Here is a 17036-nt window from a genome sequence, read left to right on the forward strand (position 1 = left end):
AAGGAAGGGGCAAAAGAAGCAAAGAATCTTCAAAGACACATGTGCAATGAAACTATGTAAAAAAAGTCTCAAAAGAAATGAGAAAACCCTTAGACCAAACAGTGAGACTAAAAGGAATGAGTGGTAAGATGCAGTACTGTGTTTCTTTAATGACCTGGGTTGTCCACAGCCATGCGCCTATTCTATCAGGACATTGATAGCCGTAACTGAGGTTGGACTAGCACAAGTAAGAACATAACACCACTTTTCAGTACAAAAATGCATAGTACGTTTATTCAAATCGAAGGCAGGGTCAAAAATGCAGTGCTTAAGTAAAGTCTTCAATAAATAATCCTTAAAACCAGTTTAGTTCAAGAACTCAAAACCCAATGAACAAAGGCAATGAAAAATCTGTTAAAACCAAGGACTAAATCAGGGGCAGTGTCAACTGTGCTTCTTTCAGGTTCCCATTGCTGTCTCCCCTTCTCTCTCTCTCATTATATCCTGCTTAACCATCAGACATACTCAGCAGTGCTGAGAAACTGATTAAAGCAGTCCATGTTACGACTCTCATTAAAGTCACTTTTCGTCTGCATCCGTTGGGATGATCTAAGCCTGACTCTCTTGTCGTGCCACCTTCTGTCGGTCCAGCAGGACCATTGGAGCCCATGGTCACTACTGCTCCATAAATGAGCAGGGTTCCTTTGCTCCTGTAACACCTCTGCCTACACTCCTCTGCAGAGCTTACCCAACCCTGTCCTCCTTACACCGGCACTTGTTTCTCTATTTCTGTCTTTCAGTCTCAGTCCATTTATACTCCTGTCATTATGGGTTCACTAAACAATCTGTGGGGTACTAATAAGGGATGGCTGAGTCGATGGGTTTCATGCATGTGAATGTTTAACACTAGAATTACCAAAGCCTATGAAAAAACTTGTAATCCTGGCCCACCTTAAATCCATTTGCACCTCTCCATCACCGTCTTTTGTGTCGTAAATGTGTCGATCAACACAAGCAGGTAAAACAGGCTTGAGCTGAGAGAACTTCCTGCCCTTTCTGCATTGGTGGGGTGATGGGATAGCAGGCTGCTTGCTGCTTGTGTTGATCGACACATTTACAACATAAAGTACACTGACGGAGAGGTGCTAACGGATTTATGGTGGGGCCAGAATTATGAGTTTTTTCGTAAGCTTTGGTAATTCTAGTATTAATCAGCCCATTCCCCCATTAAGTGCTCTGCGGCAGCTTGTCTCTCCTGTGTGCACCTACACTGAAGTCTGAGCTGTGCTGTTTTCAAACAAAAATCTTGCACCTACTCATACCCTGGACTTGCTTCACCACAGCCTCACTAGAGAGATAAGACTAAATAATTAAAGAATATGTTTCACCTGAGTTGTGGCAGTTGGAGTCTTTTATAAACCTGTCAGGTGACAGCAGCTCTAATGACTGCATCAACTAAAATAGGTAGAGGCATTAAAACATAATGGAGGATGAGGGATTGGAGAAAGAAAAATAACACAAAGCAAAATAATTATAAGAGGTGTTTATTAATATCAATTTCTATAATTTCACCTTTTGCTCTTCACATCTTCTGTAAATATTCACCAGTGTAGTAAACACTGAACAATGTATTGAACATGCACTGACTATATACTGTATTAGCCGCTGCTTTTCCAGAAAAACACTGGCTCACTGTAGGTGTTCACAAAATGGCTGTTTTCAGACACTGGAACTCTTCTGATGTGGTTTACCTGTAATTGTTATACCTTGTTATGTGTTACTATGAAAGAAGAATAAAGGAAAAGTGTATTTGCTTTACTGCTTAGTGGTAGAGCTATTGTGGCAAAACAGAAAGTAAAAAAAAATACATATATAACCTAAGATGCTGCTGAGATCCATCAATAAAAACAGAAATACCAACTGAAAAGCAAACAAAATGTTACCCCAAGTGGTATTTAACAATGAATGAACAAAATGCATAGTATTAGGATATTATTTTTATAAAATTGTTATCTTAACTGGAAATGGACAAGTAAAAAAAATTTTGCTGTAGAGCTTTCATTTTAGACAATCAAGTGATGAAATGATTATTTCTCCAAATGTATGTGATTAGGATTCATATGGATTTGCTGATTGTGACCTAAGATTCAAATCTGAAACTGTTCTAAAAGTAGAGAACCTGTCTTTTTGATACTTTCAGAAAACTTCATTCAGACTATGGTCAAAGAACTGGGGAAGCACAATATCAATGTGGAGGACCTGAGTTCCAAAGACCTGGACAAACTTGCTGATGTGATTGCTCAGGCATTGCAAGTTGTAGATGGCAACAGTGTTGGCCAAAAACCTATTAAAGGGCAAAAAGAAATGAAGAGACTTTCATTTTTCAAACCACAGGAGTTCTCAGAAAAATCATTAGGAAAACAGGATGCAATGCCAGGTAATGCACTCCAAAGTAAGTAGAACCAGAATGTTTCTTACTCCTAAATCTGAATGTATAGGATGAGAAAGGTAAAGCCAGGGAAAAGGAATGCACTTTAACTGGCCTGAGACAGATTATTAGGAAGTGATTCAGACCAGGGAATTTAGGTGTTTGCAGGCACCATATGTGTCTGTGGTGGTGAAGCAAGAGATCAGTCTAAAGACAAAGCTTTCAGTTTACTAGTTGAACTATATCCCTATCCTCACTGATGGTCTTGAGCTGTGGGTAATGACTAGAAGAATGAGAGCTTGAATACAAGTGGCAGAAATTAGGTTGCTTTGCAGGATGGCCAGGATGACAATGCATGATAGGGTGGGAAGTTTAGTGATTCGGGAGAGCCTCAGACTAGAGTTAATGGTCGTCCAGATTGAGAAGAGTCAGTTGAGGAGGTTTGGGCACGTCAGAAAAATGTCCCCTGGGTGGCTTCCACTAGATCTGCTCTGGACATGCCTCACTGGGTGGAGACCCTGCAGTAGATCCAGGACACACTGGAGAGATTATACATCATGGCTGGCTTGGGAACACCTTGGAATTCTCCAGGAAGAGCTTGAATCTGTAGCTGGTGACAGGGAAGTCTGTGTTGATGTGCTTGGTCTGCTACCTCCACGGCTCTCACCAGGAGAAGCGGATGGGAAGATGAGATGAGATGATGAAAGTCACTGGATGTTTACAAGTGATATGCAATGCATCCCTTGTTTCTGTGGTATCAATTAAAATGTAAATTTTAAGTAGCTGGGAGCTCAGCTAAGCAAGTGATTTAATATTTCTCATTCTTGCTTTCAAATTTGGGTAAGTTTTTTGTTGTCCGCTTTCATTTCTTCACACCACTTGAGTTGTGAGTCAGTTTTCTTTGATTTTATTTTATCCCACTGACTAAATGGTCCATTTATGGTTTTTGTTTACTTTATATTCTGAATGGACAAATTCCTGCTGTATCTATGTTCTAAAAATAGGAGATAATCTGCTTTCAATAATCAAAATGATAATCTGTGCAATTCTGCATTATTTCAGGGCTCGGTAATACCTTATCCTCCTTCTGTAAACACCCCGGCCCCCCCCCCCATTAATGCACCACAGTACGTAGGTAGCAGCTTCTTGGCTAACTGGAGCAAATCTCTCAGTAAATTTCTTAGAGTTTGTTAACAGTTTCTTACATTTTATTAATATTTCTGCATGCTTTGTTTTAGTATTTCTTTTATATGAAACATTTGGATTATTTTTTTAATTTGTTGTTAACAGAGACACAGCCAGAAAAAGAAGAAGATGATAAAAGTCCATCTGAAAAGGTATTTGTTCTTTTATTATTTTTATATTCCATCACAGTACATACTGGTTAAACTTTACAACTAATGACAAACTAAAATTTGTGAATGTAAAATGTAAGAGGTAGAGGAAATGACTGTGCAATGTTTGTCATGGCTACCTGTTTGAATCCCGGCCTGGTCACTGTCTTTGTGGAGTTTGCACATTCTGCTGATGGCCACCTGGGTTTTTCGTTTAAACTTCCAAAAATGTTTATTAGTCAGTGACACTAAATTTGGACCACTACATGCAGTTCTTGGTGCATACAAGTGTGAAATGAGATTACACCAGTGTTCTGGACTGTCTCCTGCTTGACACCAGATGATAGCAGAATAGGCTCTGCTTCACTATGGCCCTGTATTGGGTAAGGGTTTTTCATAAAATAGAAGAGTAAGTGGAAGTGGAAAGGTTATCTATCTATCTATCTATCTATCTATCTATCTATCTATCTATCTATCTATCTATCTATCTATCTATCTATCTATCTATCTATCTATCTATCATTTTTCCTATGACAGAGGAAATATTAAAAAGTAGCGAGTATAAAATTAATTTTGTGCTAATATCCTAATGAAAGTCTGCCAGTTCATAGTTTGGAGGAAGGCTTGTTACCAGTCTATTATTATAACCACAACATTCTTATTCTGTCTAAGGATTTTTACACACTTCATGTTACTGCAGCAGTACTTTTATTTAATTTAATAATTTATTAGTGGGTTCATATAACTGTTTAGACTAACAGTGCAACTGAGGACAATCTTCCCTAGTAATAGACTATAATAGAAGACAGCTGTATTATCTTTGATTAGTTGCTATAATGGGTGTACATAAAAGACAATACATTTGCTTTGCTTGTTTCTTACAGGATACCAGCTTGGTTGCAAAATTGATAGAGTATCTGGATAGGAACCCCATTACTACATCCCCTTTCCTGGAAGGTGCATCTCAGGAGTCCCAGAGCATAGAATCAGTACGATCTGATGACTCCAGTGAAATTCCTGAAGAACCAGTTGTCACTGGAGTGGAGAATGTAAAGAGTAGAACCATCCAGAAAGCCCTTTCTGTAGAGAAAAAGAGTGAGGAAGTAGACAAGGACATGAAAGAAGAAGCAGAGCTTCAGCGCTGGATTCATGAAGTCCCTGTTGTTGATGAAAGCACCTACTCTGAGCCCCAAAAGAAGGACATGCAGTTTGAGGAGGAGATACAATTGGATGTGAAATCTGCTTCTAGTAGTGAAAATAATGATGAATATGGATATATTGTAACCAATAAAGAGTAAGTATAAATTTGTTTTAAATAAAATGGGATAAAAAGCAAATACTCAAAGCACAAATTACTTTTATATTCCATTTTTACAGGCAACTAAATATATAAGGGTCTGGTCATTAGGATTCAGTATACATTTATATATTACAAGGGACATTCAAAAAGTTTCCACACTTTTTTTAACTCTATTTATTAAGAATTTCAAAAGCAAATGACATCACTTTTCCACATTCCTTCATTTGTGATGCAATTTTCCTAGCGTTGTACAATCTTTTTAATGCCCAATTACTACTTCTCCCGCCTCCACCGTTCCCAATGAAAATATACATGCGGAAAATATAAGTGCGGAAACTTTTTGAACGTCCCTCTTATTTTCAATGTAGACAATTTGTGAGTCATTAAGAGCCTCAAATATAATGAGGAAAACAAGGAAAGATATTTGAACAAAGGTCTTGCAGAGTGGATGCCAATTTGACATGGATTAATATTTATGTAGTTCTGATGTCAGTTATTTGCCGAGAAGTGATCAGGTGATGCAATATTCTAAAAGGAGTAGAGGCACTCCTCAACTTTGAAACTGGATATCAGTAGAAGAGGTTACAGACAGATAGAAGAGCCAATCCAGTCCAATAAAAAGTTTGTATATTCTCACTTCCTATAGCATTGCCTGTTGACTCAGCAATAGAGCATCAGTATGGTGGACATTTTATGGAAATGCTATGCTTACCATCATTCATATTGTTTTTTGTGAAATAGAGAGGAATCCTTAGTCCACTTCTACTTTTTTGTTCATCTTAAAATTAATTTTTGAACGTTCAAAGCTTTCAGTAGCTGAAACACTATGTATTCATGAGATTAATTTGCCATGGGGTAGATTGCTACCATCTCCCAACCTTGGTAGCCACTACACATGGTTGGTGTAGTTTTTTGATGTATAAATGTACAAGTCGTACCCTTCTAGCCTTCCTACACTGTATATTACAAATGGATAACCACAGGCAACCTGTTGCTATCACATTGTCATTCTGATTTACCTTCCAAAATAGATTAGAGACAGGATTTATCTAGTAATAAAGACTTTTGTTTTTAGTGATGCACTTTGACGATTTCATTAATTATTTGTAAACTGTAGTATGGTTTTTAAATAGTACAGTGGCCGCTTGAGTTCCTTGATGGTATTGTTCACTTAGAAGACACACAGCAGACCTCTTTACACAGCAATTGAATTTAGGGTGTTACTTAATGAATCTCTTATAAATACTGCTCTCCTTCCATCTGATGGTAGCATAAGAGGCCTAGTAATCTGGAAATGTAAAAGTCAGACATTACTGACCATCAGATTTTCCAGTTAGTTCAATACTGCATATGCACTTCAAGTAAATTCAGTTCAGCTACTTCCCCTTTGTCTTGATGAAAGTTATGGTGACAGCATGTTGAATCAGACAGGTCTAGTCACCCTTCCCTAAGAGCCACCTAGTACTTATGAGACATTTCTAGGCTCTCCCAGGCAAGCTTTGTGTCTCTCTAGTGGGACATGTCTGTTCCTTCTCCTGTGGGGGCCAACCAAGGGTGTATCCTCAGTGTATTCCAAAATTTACCATTATTGGATCTTCGTGACTTGGGGAAACATTAGTTCTACTGCACATTCCTTCTGTAGGGCTGAACACCTTGCTACAACATAACAGGAGAGCACAAAAATGCCATTTTAGCTCTTGTTTCTCTCTGACTTTCAAGCCCTAAGGATCAGCTGTATCATTGATGCCCAGGTTTCCTGCAGCTGCCAACTCCTCCTTAAACCAGGGACATCAATAGTGAAACTGGGATGGAAACTGGAAGAACACATATCACAGCAAAGACAGGTGTAAATATGCAATTAGTGCTTTTTATTTCCCAATCAAAACAAAGCAGAGGGTAAAAATCTCAACAAATAAATAATCCAGTATAAAACAGTGTCCAGTAAGAAACTTAATATCCCTCTCTATCATTTTGCCCTGTTCACCCATCTCCCAGGTATCACTGAATGACTTTCTGTATCAAGTACCTCCCTTCAGTGTTCTCAGAGTTGCAGCAAGCACAGCTCCGTCTTCCTGATGCCTCTGCTAGCATCTGCAGGATTCCTAGGAGCATCTAAATGCTCCTGCTGTCAACTACTCAGCATGATGATCTTGACCTCACTTGGAACGTCTCTCACACCATTAAGTTGGCAGGTTTCTCCTCTCCTCTCTCTTTGCCAATCAAACTTCAGATATAACCTATAAACAACAGAAGCACCTAAACTCAATTCAGTCTGAAAAATACAGTAAAAGCACATAGATTATACTGTTATATATATATCATAACCAAAATAGTTTTAATTATATTGTGAAATAAATAAATAAATAGAGTTTTGTACTCTTTGCTTTCCTCATCACAATATTTATTAGTACATTGTTATTGTACAGTTAGCAGATGTGATTACTCAGTACAGCTTACAAGATTATGATACATTAGATTTCTCAGATATATACAGTTTATTCAGAATTAGAGTACAGGCAATAAATGACATAATCAGGATCATAGATTGAGTTACAGTCAAGGGCTGAGCTTGCAAAGTGCTTTAAAGCCACAGTAAGAGGTGAGCAAGAGACAAGCTTTAATTAATCACACACACGTTTATTGTGATACAGTATGTACACACCCAGCCATCTGTACCCTAATCAATCTGTCAGCCAAGCCTTTGAGAGTCAAGTGGCAATCAGTGTCCCTAACGCAAATCCCATGTGTTTTCTTTTCAATGCAGCCCTCTTTCATGTGTCCTGAAAATGAGTTACAATATCTGAAATTTAGGTTCCAGAGTTGTGTTTTTTTTGCATTTCCAATTTACAGTCAGGCAGTTATGGCCTCCTTTTCATTACTCATTTTATCTTTACTGATTTATCTATATATTTATGTCTCAAATGTTAACTAATTCACTTTAAAATCAGAGGTGGTTGGAGCTTACCCTGGCAGCATCAATTCCTAAGACAGGAATCAGCCTCAGGTTTGACTCTTACATCATATACAGTCTGTTTAGATTTGGGATTCAACCTGATCTTCAAGTAATATGAGAAACCCTACGTGGACCCTATGAGAATGACGTGACCTCAGATTGAGCCCCAGTCCTTGGAGGTGTGAGGCAGCTGCACTAACCACTGCACCTTTCATGATATTGAAGAGCTATATAGGCTATGTACTTGTGTCCACATCAGACCTTAGAGAAACACAATATTACTTTCTGCTTTCTTAACTTCTCATGATAAAAGCAGCTTTGGACACTGTTTATTTACTGTAGAAAAACGATTGTGTATAAAATGGAGTATTTATTTTCAAAATAAAAACAAAGCAGCCATGTCCTGTCAAAATGCAAAGTAAAACAAGGAAAAATGATTTATTAAAAAGTTCAAAATTTTTTGCGTGTAAAAGCACTTGAATTCTACACTGTATAAGGGTACTGAAGTGTTTTGTTACCATGGCTCAGTTTTCTGTCATTTAGTGCATAATGTTATTCTTTTTAGTAAAGCACCACTCTACACTATTTTAAAAAGCATGCAGATATGATCTTATTGCTAGCGAAATGTGATTCACGGCAGGTCTTACAAAAGCATTGACTATAGTCTTTTTATGTAGCTGCTACATATGACATGTGAACATATTAGTTCTTAAGACTCTACCTGCTCACCAAAATGCTTTTAAAACTAAGAATTACTGTCACTTTATCATGTGTCATGGGCATTAGGCACCATTCATCAGATTTAATGGTTAGGCCATAACAAATTCAGCCTTTGAAAAGCATTCAGACACCTATATAATAATAAAGTCAGGTTCTCAGAATTTGTCTTTTTAAACAAGATATTTTTATGTTTTACAGGCATCTGTGAAATGATTTTCTTTGAGCTCCTATCGATTATGGAGCAGTTGGGAGCAGGTTTGACAAATGAAGAACCACTGAGTAATTCCTTAGGTGCGAAACAACCTGCACAAATAAGCCATACCAGTCACTTGAATGTCAGTCTCATTTAGGAGCTTTTTTTTAATATTCATTTTTTTGCAGAGGTAAAAAGATTTTAGTTCATAATAAGGAAATGTTCATTAAGATTGACCACTGAGAAAGTGCATTGACCTAATTTCAATTTGGGTCAACTCAAAGCTAATCTTAGAAGTATTCCTATTAAATAGTGATATTATTTTGCGTATATCATAAGGTTAAACAACAAGTCTTTGAGTTTGCTGGTACAAAGTGCCTTAAGAAATCTATACTAATTAATAAAAGGCAAAGCCCTCACTGACTGACTGACTGACTCACTCACTCATCACTAATTCTCCAACTTCCCGTGTAGATGGAAGGCTGAAATTTGGCAGGCTCATTCCTTACAGCTTACTTACAAAAGTTAGTCAGGTTTCATTTTCGAAATTCTACGCGTAATGGTCATAACTGGAACTTGTTTTTTGTCCATATACTCTAATGGAGGAGGCGGAGTCACGTATCGCGTCATCACGCCTCCTACGTAATCACGTGAACTAAAAACAAGGAAGAGATTTACAGCACGAGTCAAATGCGGGAACGAAGGTAAATGACGTTAATTTTTGAGTGTCTTTTAATACTGTGTAAGCATACATATTAACACATGTGCAATCAAACGTGTGCATTTACTGGGTGATTTCTCAGGCTTAAAAGCTCGCCTTTTATCAAACGCGGGAACAAAGGTAAATGACGTTGTTGAGTGTCTTTTAATACTGTGTAAGCATACATATTAACACATGTGCAATTAAACGTGTGCATTTACGGGGTGATTTCTCAGGCTTAAAAGCTCGCCTTTTATTAAAAAGGTAAATGCAAACTGTTTTCATTCTGAAGGGCACAAACCACGTTAGATTTCAGACGTTAAACACGCAAAAATGTCGGTACACCAGATAAATAAGCGCAACATATTATCAGTTGTATTGTATGCTTACAATACATATGGAAATGTGTTAATCGTTAACTAATATTATGGGATGGTGTTTTTCGACTCGCGCCTTGATTTAAACGATTGCATGTCTTGGTGGGTTTGCGTAGCTTATTGTCAATATCTTTACACCTCTTTTTAAGACTTAATTTAAAAAGGTTTTCTTTTCTTCTTAATTAAAATTTAAAAGCAATACTTCACCGCTGCGAAGCCCCTCTAGCGCTGACGTCCGAGGTTCGATTACCGTAAGCGAGTGCAGTGAGTGTGTACGCCTGATGAGCCAAGAATAAGGGGGAAAGACGTGTCGCGTACTCTTTGCATTATTTGACAGTAAACTATTTTCAACCATTCTATGATCTGTCGTTTAAATCAAGTATCATTACATCTTCCTTTCTTAAAGAGAAGTAAGGCAGTACTTATAAGCTTACATATATATATATAGACATACATACATATATATATATATATATATATATATATATATCTATATCCGAAGCCGTGCAAGCACACTCTTGAGAATGCAACGTATAGTTGTACAGGAGAAAAGCAATCTTGCCTCAAATCAATGGCAACCTTTTGTAGGTCTATGAACTTAATTTAAACTTTAGGTTTACACGGTGCTTTCTTTCCGAAGTACCTGCACTCATGAATATGTCTGTATGTGTCAGTCGGACAAATCCACGCGCTTCGCACCGGCGAAGTACCGCTTTTAAATTTTTATTAAGAAGAAAAGAAAACCTTTTTAAATTGAGGGAAAATATACTAATAACAGTTTGTTAAGGATCTGTTTTTTTGTGAAGCTGCCTTCACTCGAGTGATCACTTCGAGCTGACTTGCTGGCCAACTATAAGCGTTACCTGGTAGGTAACCACCCATACAATCAGATTGTGAATCAGACTACGAATGCCGTGAATGTAATTACCCCGATCTACATGTTGTCAAATAAACAAACCATACGCCGTGGCGCAATTTTAGGGGCTTCGCCTGTAGCGCTGACGTCCAAGGTTCGATTCCCGTAAGGGAGTGAAGTGAGTGGCTGGTTACCTACCAGGTAACGCTTATGGTTGGCCAGCAAGTGAGGTAACATCAGCCACGGTGCCTTCAGTTGTGAGAAGCAGATCATAGAATAGTTGAAAATAGTTTACTGTCAAATAATGCAAAGAGTACGCGACACGTCTTTCCCCCTTATTCTTGGCTCATCAGGCGTACACACTCACTGCACTCGCTTACGGTAATCGAACCTCGGACGTCAGCGCTAGAGGGGCTTCGCAGCGGTGAAGTATTGCTTTTAAATTTTAATTAAGAAGAAAAGAAAACCTTTTTAAATTAAGTCTTAAAAAGAGGTGTAAAGATATTGACAATAAGCTACGCAAACCCACCAAGACATGCAATCGTTTAAATCAAGGCGCGAGTCGAAAAACACCATCCCAAAATATTAGTTAACGATTAACACATTTCCATATGTATTGTAAGCATACAATACAACTGATAATATGTTGCGCTTATTTATCTGGTGTACCGACATTTTTGCGCGTTTAACGTCTGAAATCTAACGTGGTTTGTGCCCTTCAGAATGAAAACAGTTTGCATTTACCTTTTTAATAAAAGGCGAGCTTTTAAGCCTGAGAAATCACCCCGTAAATGCACACGTGTAATTGCACATGTGTTAATATGTATGCTTACACAGTATTAAAAGACACTCAACAACGTCATTTACCTTTGTTCCCGCGTTTGATAAAAGGCGAGCTTTTAAGCCTGAGAAATCACCCCGTAAATGCACACGTTTAATTGCACATGTGTTAATATGTATGCTTACACAGTATTAAAAGACACTCAAAAATTAACGTCATTTACCTTCGTTCCCGCATTTGACTCGTGCTGTAAATCTCTTCCTTGTTTTTAGTTCACGTGATTACGTAGGAGGCGTGATGACGCGATACGTGTCTCCACCTCCTCCATTAGAGTACATGGACAAAAAACAGGTTCCAGTTATGACCATTACGCGTAGAATTTCGAAATGAAACCTGACTAACTTTTGTAAGTAAGCTGTAAGGAATGAGCCTGCCAAATTTCAGCCTTCCCCCTACACGGGAAGTTGGAGAATTAGTGATGAGTGAGTGAGTCAGTCAGTCAGTCAGTCAGTCAGTGAGGGCTTTGCCTTTTATTAATTAGTATAAATAGATAAAAGGCTGTCCACCAAATTTAAGTTGTGAAATCTAACATGCTAATAAAAGAGAAGTACATGTAATTTAAAGATGTTCTGGGCAGAGGCTATTACTTGGCAAACAGAGGAGAGACTGAAAATGGATTCTACAGAATCAACATTTTTTAATTGGTCATTAAGGCTTTGAAGATGATTGTGAAGGCAGTTGTACACAATCCTGCTGAATTGGACAATGTAGAACACTCTGGAAGGGGCTGAGAAACCACTGCACTTATGTTTTGAAAATGATGACTGTAGCCTTTGCTTAAGGATGTTGGGACTTTAAAGGTTAATATACTGCAGGATTCATGAATACTTTGTTGACAACTGGCTGTAGCGTAATGCACTTTACATTGATTTCTATTTCCAGTATTAGGAACCCTACTAAGCAAATGAAAAAGGTGTCTTTTTCTATTGCTTTTTCTCTCATTTGCACTTTTCTTTTTAATATATCTATTTAAAAGAACAGGAAGATAGCTTTTACGTATTTTGTGATAAGAAATGACACAGAGTAGCATGAGAAGGGATAGGGCACTATGGGCTACCCTTTCTAATTATTGTTGCATGTTGTTATAAGGATAAATTACATTATTGTGTGTTCTTCTGTTGGTCTGGAACTGACAGTGGTTTGTGGTTGTGGTGGGCTTTTATGATCAGCAAGCCGGAGGAAACAGGAGAGGAGGTGGGGCTTGAAGAGATGTCACATGTCTTCTGAAAACTGTTTCTTCTTTGAAAAGGAGAGTATGTAAGCTACTCTGAAACCTCACAATTTTTCCCAATTTACCCCTCAAATTGGTCCCTGTGAGAAATGAACCAGCCTATTGCCTTTAACTATATACACCTTACAGTTCTCAGTTGACTCGAATGCCAATAACTTGCAACCCAAGGAAAGACAAATTACTTGCTTTATTGAATAGAATAACAGATTTCAGCTGTGCTAAATCTATAGGGAAGGTTTCTCTATTAACCAATTAGCATTTAAACATAAATTAATTAAGACTGAGTTAGGACACTGGAGCAATGTCTGCTGAAAGTAGGGCTTTGTAGTCATATGTGGATAATAATTTACAAATCAGTAATTTCCGGCAGAACCATTAAAAGCTGTTTGCAATAGCAGAAATTCCTTGGCTATATTTTTGATCAGTTTATTGATAACTTGATAAAAAAGTATCAATTTGTTTTAAAAAACATGAAGACTTATAGGTGATTCCAAACCTTTGAACGCTAGAGTATGTCTTTATTTTTATTGATATTAAAAAATTGTTTTATTATTCAGATATAATAAGTAGATGTATATAATATCCTCCTCATTTTTCATCACAGTTTCTGCCCCAGTAAGTCCTGTAAGCACAAATTCCTTCCCTGTATCAGCCTGAATCCTGATAAATCATTAACCTTGTCATCTCTCCCAAACATTTTCCAAAAGATGGCATTATTGAGGATTCCATAGAAATGGAAATACATTTTTTAACTGCCCTGTAAATCTTGTTATTAATTCCTTCTCCAACTGAAGAAATTCAGTAAAGGCTTTTTATAACACACACAACTAAAGACACCATTTTGAGGGCCAGCTGTGTGGGACATTTCACATTCACATAATGTTCAGACCATTTCTGTTAATTTTGACTAAAATATAGAAAGTGTTGCAAATTTATGGGCAATGTTAGTATACCTCACACACATACTGTGTATGTTTGTATAAACAAGCTGTGGTATGTGAGCCTGTGCTTCACTCCAGGATCTTGCATTTCATTACTAAAGAACCTCTGAACAGTACACATTTTATTTACCACTATGAGTCAGTTTGTATTTTGTAAGTATTGGCTTATATTTGCTGTGTGTTTTTTGCTCTGCTGAGGACAGCTTGTATAGATTGCACAACTTCTAATGAATATGTAAGGGTTAGGCATGATTAGAACATTAGAACAATCTAGACGAGAACAGACGATTCAGCCCAACAAAGCTCACCAGTCCTATCCACATATTCTTTCCAAAAAAACATCAAGTCTAGTTTTGAAAGTCCCCAACGTCTTACTGTCTACTACACTACTTGGTAGCTTATTCCAAGTGTCTATCATTCTTTGTGTAAAGGAAATCTTCCTAATGTTAGTGTGAAATTTACCCGTAACAAGTATCCACCTGTGTCACCATGTTCTTGATGAACTCATTTTAAAATAACAGTCTTGATCCACTGTAAACACTTCAATCATGTCACCTCTTAATCTTCTTTTGCTTAAACTGTATAGGCTCAGCTCTTTTAATCTTTCCTCATAATTCAAAAACTGTAGCCCTGGAATCAGCCTATTTGCTCTTCTCTTTACCTTTTCTAGTTCTGCTGTGTCCTTTTTGTAGCCTGGAGACCACAACTGCACACAGTACTCCAGATGAGGCCTCACCAGTGCATTATAATACTTGAGCATAACCTCCTTGGACTTGTACTCCACACATTGTACTATATAACCTAACATTCTGTTTGCCTTCTTAATGGCTTCTGAACACTGTCAGGAAGTCGATAGCTTAGAGTCCACTATGACTCTGATGATGTGGGCTCAGCTCCATGCTCCCACTTCCTTTTTGGGTGCTCTTGAACCTGACACCATCAGTAATGTAACCAGATGAGCTGGACAATGAGGACACCAAACGAAGCAAGGGGAATGGTGTAAAGTGCAGAAGTGCTTTTATTAAAAACCAACAAAACAAATCCAAAGTGTTCAAATAAATAGTGCAGTGCAATCAAAAGTCAATAAATAAATAATCCATTAAAACAGGGTGAAATATGGAGGTTAAAATCCAGTAAATAAATCCTTTAAAGCCAAGGTTAAAATACTGGCTGGAAGCAGTCCTATAAAAACCCGGTGCCTTTTTTAGCTGGCGGCTCCCCTGCTTATCCCATCTGGGCCCTGCACCCTACCTGCAGCTGACTTGTCCTACTGGTCTGGTAGCCTTTCGGTCCCTGGCTCCATATGGCTCTGCCAGACCGAGACTCTGATTTCCCCAGCGACCAGGGTGCTCACTCCTGCTCCTCTGCAAAACTCGGAACTGCCATTCTCAGTTCTAATGAAATGGCAAGAAAAGAAGAACCACTATTGACTGTTGCGTCAATGCCTCTGGCTTCTCTACTAAAATAAGAAATCTATTAAATACCCCAATCTGCTTAAGCCATGAGACCAGTGCACATAAACAGTTGTCCAGTAACAAAGCCATCTGAGACAGACCATTTATGACTGCTGAGCCTCATTGGATAGCACAGTCAGAATAAAATTACCTGGGCAGGTATGTAGGTTTGTCAATAGCAAAAGCAGAACTACATGCTTCAAGACTACAAGGATTAGGTTTTCTATTGCCAGGTACAACTATTTCTGTTTTTCAGAGCTGCCAAAAGGATTTGATAAATTTCCTGGCATAGGTTGACAACCTTTGTTTCTATATTGATGGCTATTCACAGCTTTAGGTTGTGGAAATGGCCCACAACAACAGGGTCTTTTTATTGGTTTCTCACTGTTAGATGAACTAACTGAAAGATGTCTTCTTATAAAATTGCAGTGTCCACTCTTAAATACCCACTAGCTATGCAGAACACATGAAAGAACCCTACAAAAATATGGAAGTCTTGTTAAAACATATATAATACAACAACTACAACTAGAACATTTGTAGTGTTATAAAAGTAGTGGCCAGCTGGTTGTATATAACAAGTATGATTGTTTGTTTTACAAATGGGAGAGCCATGCTAAAGGGTTATGTTACAGAACTGGCTACTCCATAAGCGTTTGGTTCAAGGGCCAAAACGTGTGGCACATAAACTGCTTTTTGATCCAACAAAGACATTTTTGCCTCCTCTTCCTATAAGACTAATGAAAAATTTGTAAAAGTGATGAATAAGGAAGGTGAACGATTTTGATATCTGATCAGATGTTTCCACAAATAGCTGATGCTAAGACTAAGGAAAGATATTTTTGTTGGTCCTCAAATCATACACATTATCAATGACAAGCAGTTTATAGATCTGCTAATGGGGTAGAGGAAATCACACTGAAGGTATTCAAGAATGTTGCTGAGAATTTTCTTGGCAAATACAGAGAACCAAAGTATGTCCAGCTGATTGACACTGCATGCAAAGCATACAAAACCGTGAAATGCAGCCTATCGCTCAAGATTCATATTCTGTATTCTCACTTGAACTTCTTCTCTGTTGATCTTGGTGCTGTCAGTGGCGAACATGGTGAAGGGTTCACCAGAACATTTCAACGATGGAAAACCAGTATCATAGCAAATGGAATATTTCACTGCCTCCTGACTATTGTTGAACACTTAAACAAAAAGCATTAGATACTGAGTTTAGTCACAAATCAACAGCATTTTTAGCTCAAATGTTCTAATGCAATGTGTCAGCGTCATTTAGTAATTCCATACACTGATGTTTTCTCCAAATTCCTACGTGATTCTGTCAGTCTGAGATTATATTTGTGTTCAGCTTCTAGCTGTCTATCTTTATTCTGGAAACAAAACCTTTGGAATAATGTGTTGTCCAGTGAAATTAATATTTTTATGATATGTGACAAAAAAAGAAATTAACTCAAATATGTATATATAAAAGGGAGTTTACATATTCTGTTCCTGTCTGATGTTTTTATTTTAAGTATTCTGGTTTTCTTCATACTGTACACCTTTAGGATATACAACTTAGATTGATTAGTGACTCAAATTCAGATATATATAAATGAGTATGTGTGTGATATAATCAAATGGTGCCCTATCCATATTTGCTCCTTGCCCTGTGTCCAGTGCTGCCAGAATTAGTGTGTCCTAAGTAAACTGGTTAATGCACATTCTGGTTGTCGTT

The 17036-nt window shown here is 37.7% G+C and overlaps 1 protein-coding gene across 2 annotated transcripts in view; it reads left to right on the top strand.

Annotated features, from left to right (window-relative positions):
- Positions 1-17036, top strand: part of ptprn2 (protein tyrosine phosphatase receptor type N2) — a 1061581-nt gene that overhangs the window by 397082 nt on the left and 647463 nt on the right. The window contains exons 7-9 of one of the 2 annotated variants that reach the window (XM_028804141.2): positions 2180-2431; positions 3698-3744; positions 4626-5035. In XM_028804141.2, the coding sequence (XP_028659974.2) occupies positions 2180-2431; positions 3698-3744; positions 4626-5035 (709 nt within the window). The remainder of the gene's footprint in view (positions 1-2179; positions 2432-3697; positions 3745-4625; positions 5036-17036) is intronic. The other variant, XM_028804142.2, reaches the window with a different exon arrangement.

Source organism: Erpetoichthys calabaricus, chromosome 6 (assembly GCF_900747795.2).
Source record: "Erpetoichthys calabaricus chromosome 6, fErpCal1.3, whole genome shotgun sequence".
In the NCBI taxonomy this organism is placed as follows: domain Eukaryota; kingdom Metazoa; phylum Chordata; class Cladistia; order Polypteriformes; family Polypteridae; genus Erpetoichthys; species Erpetoichthys calabaricus.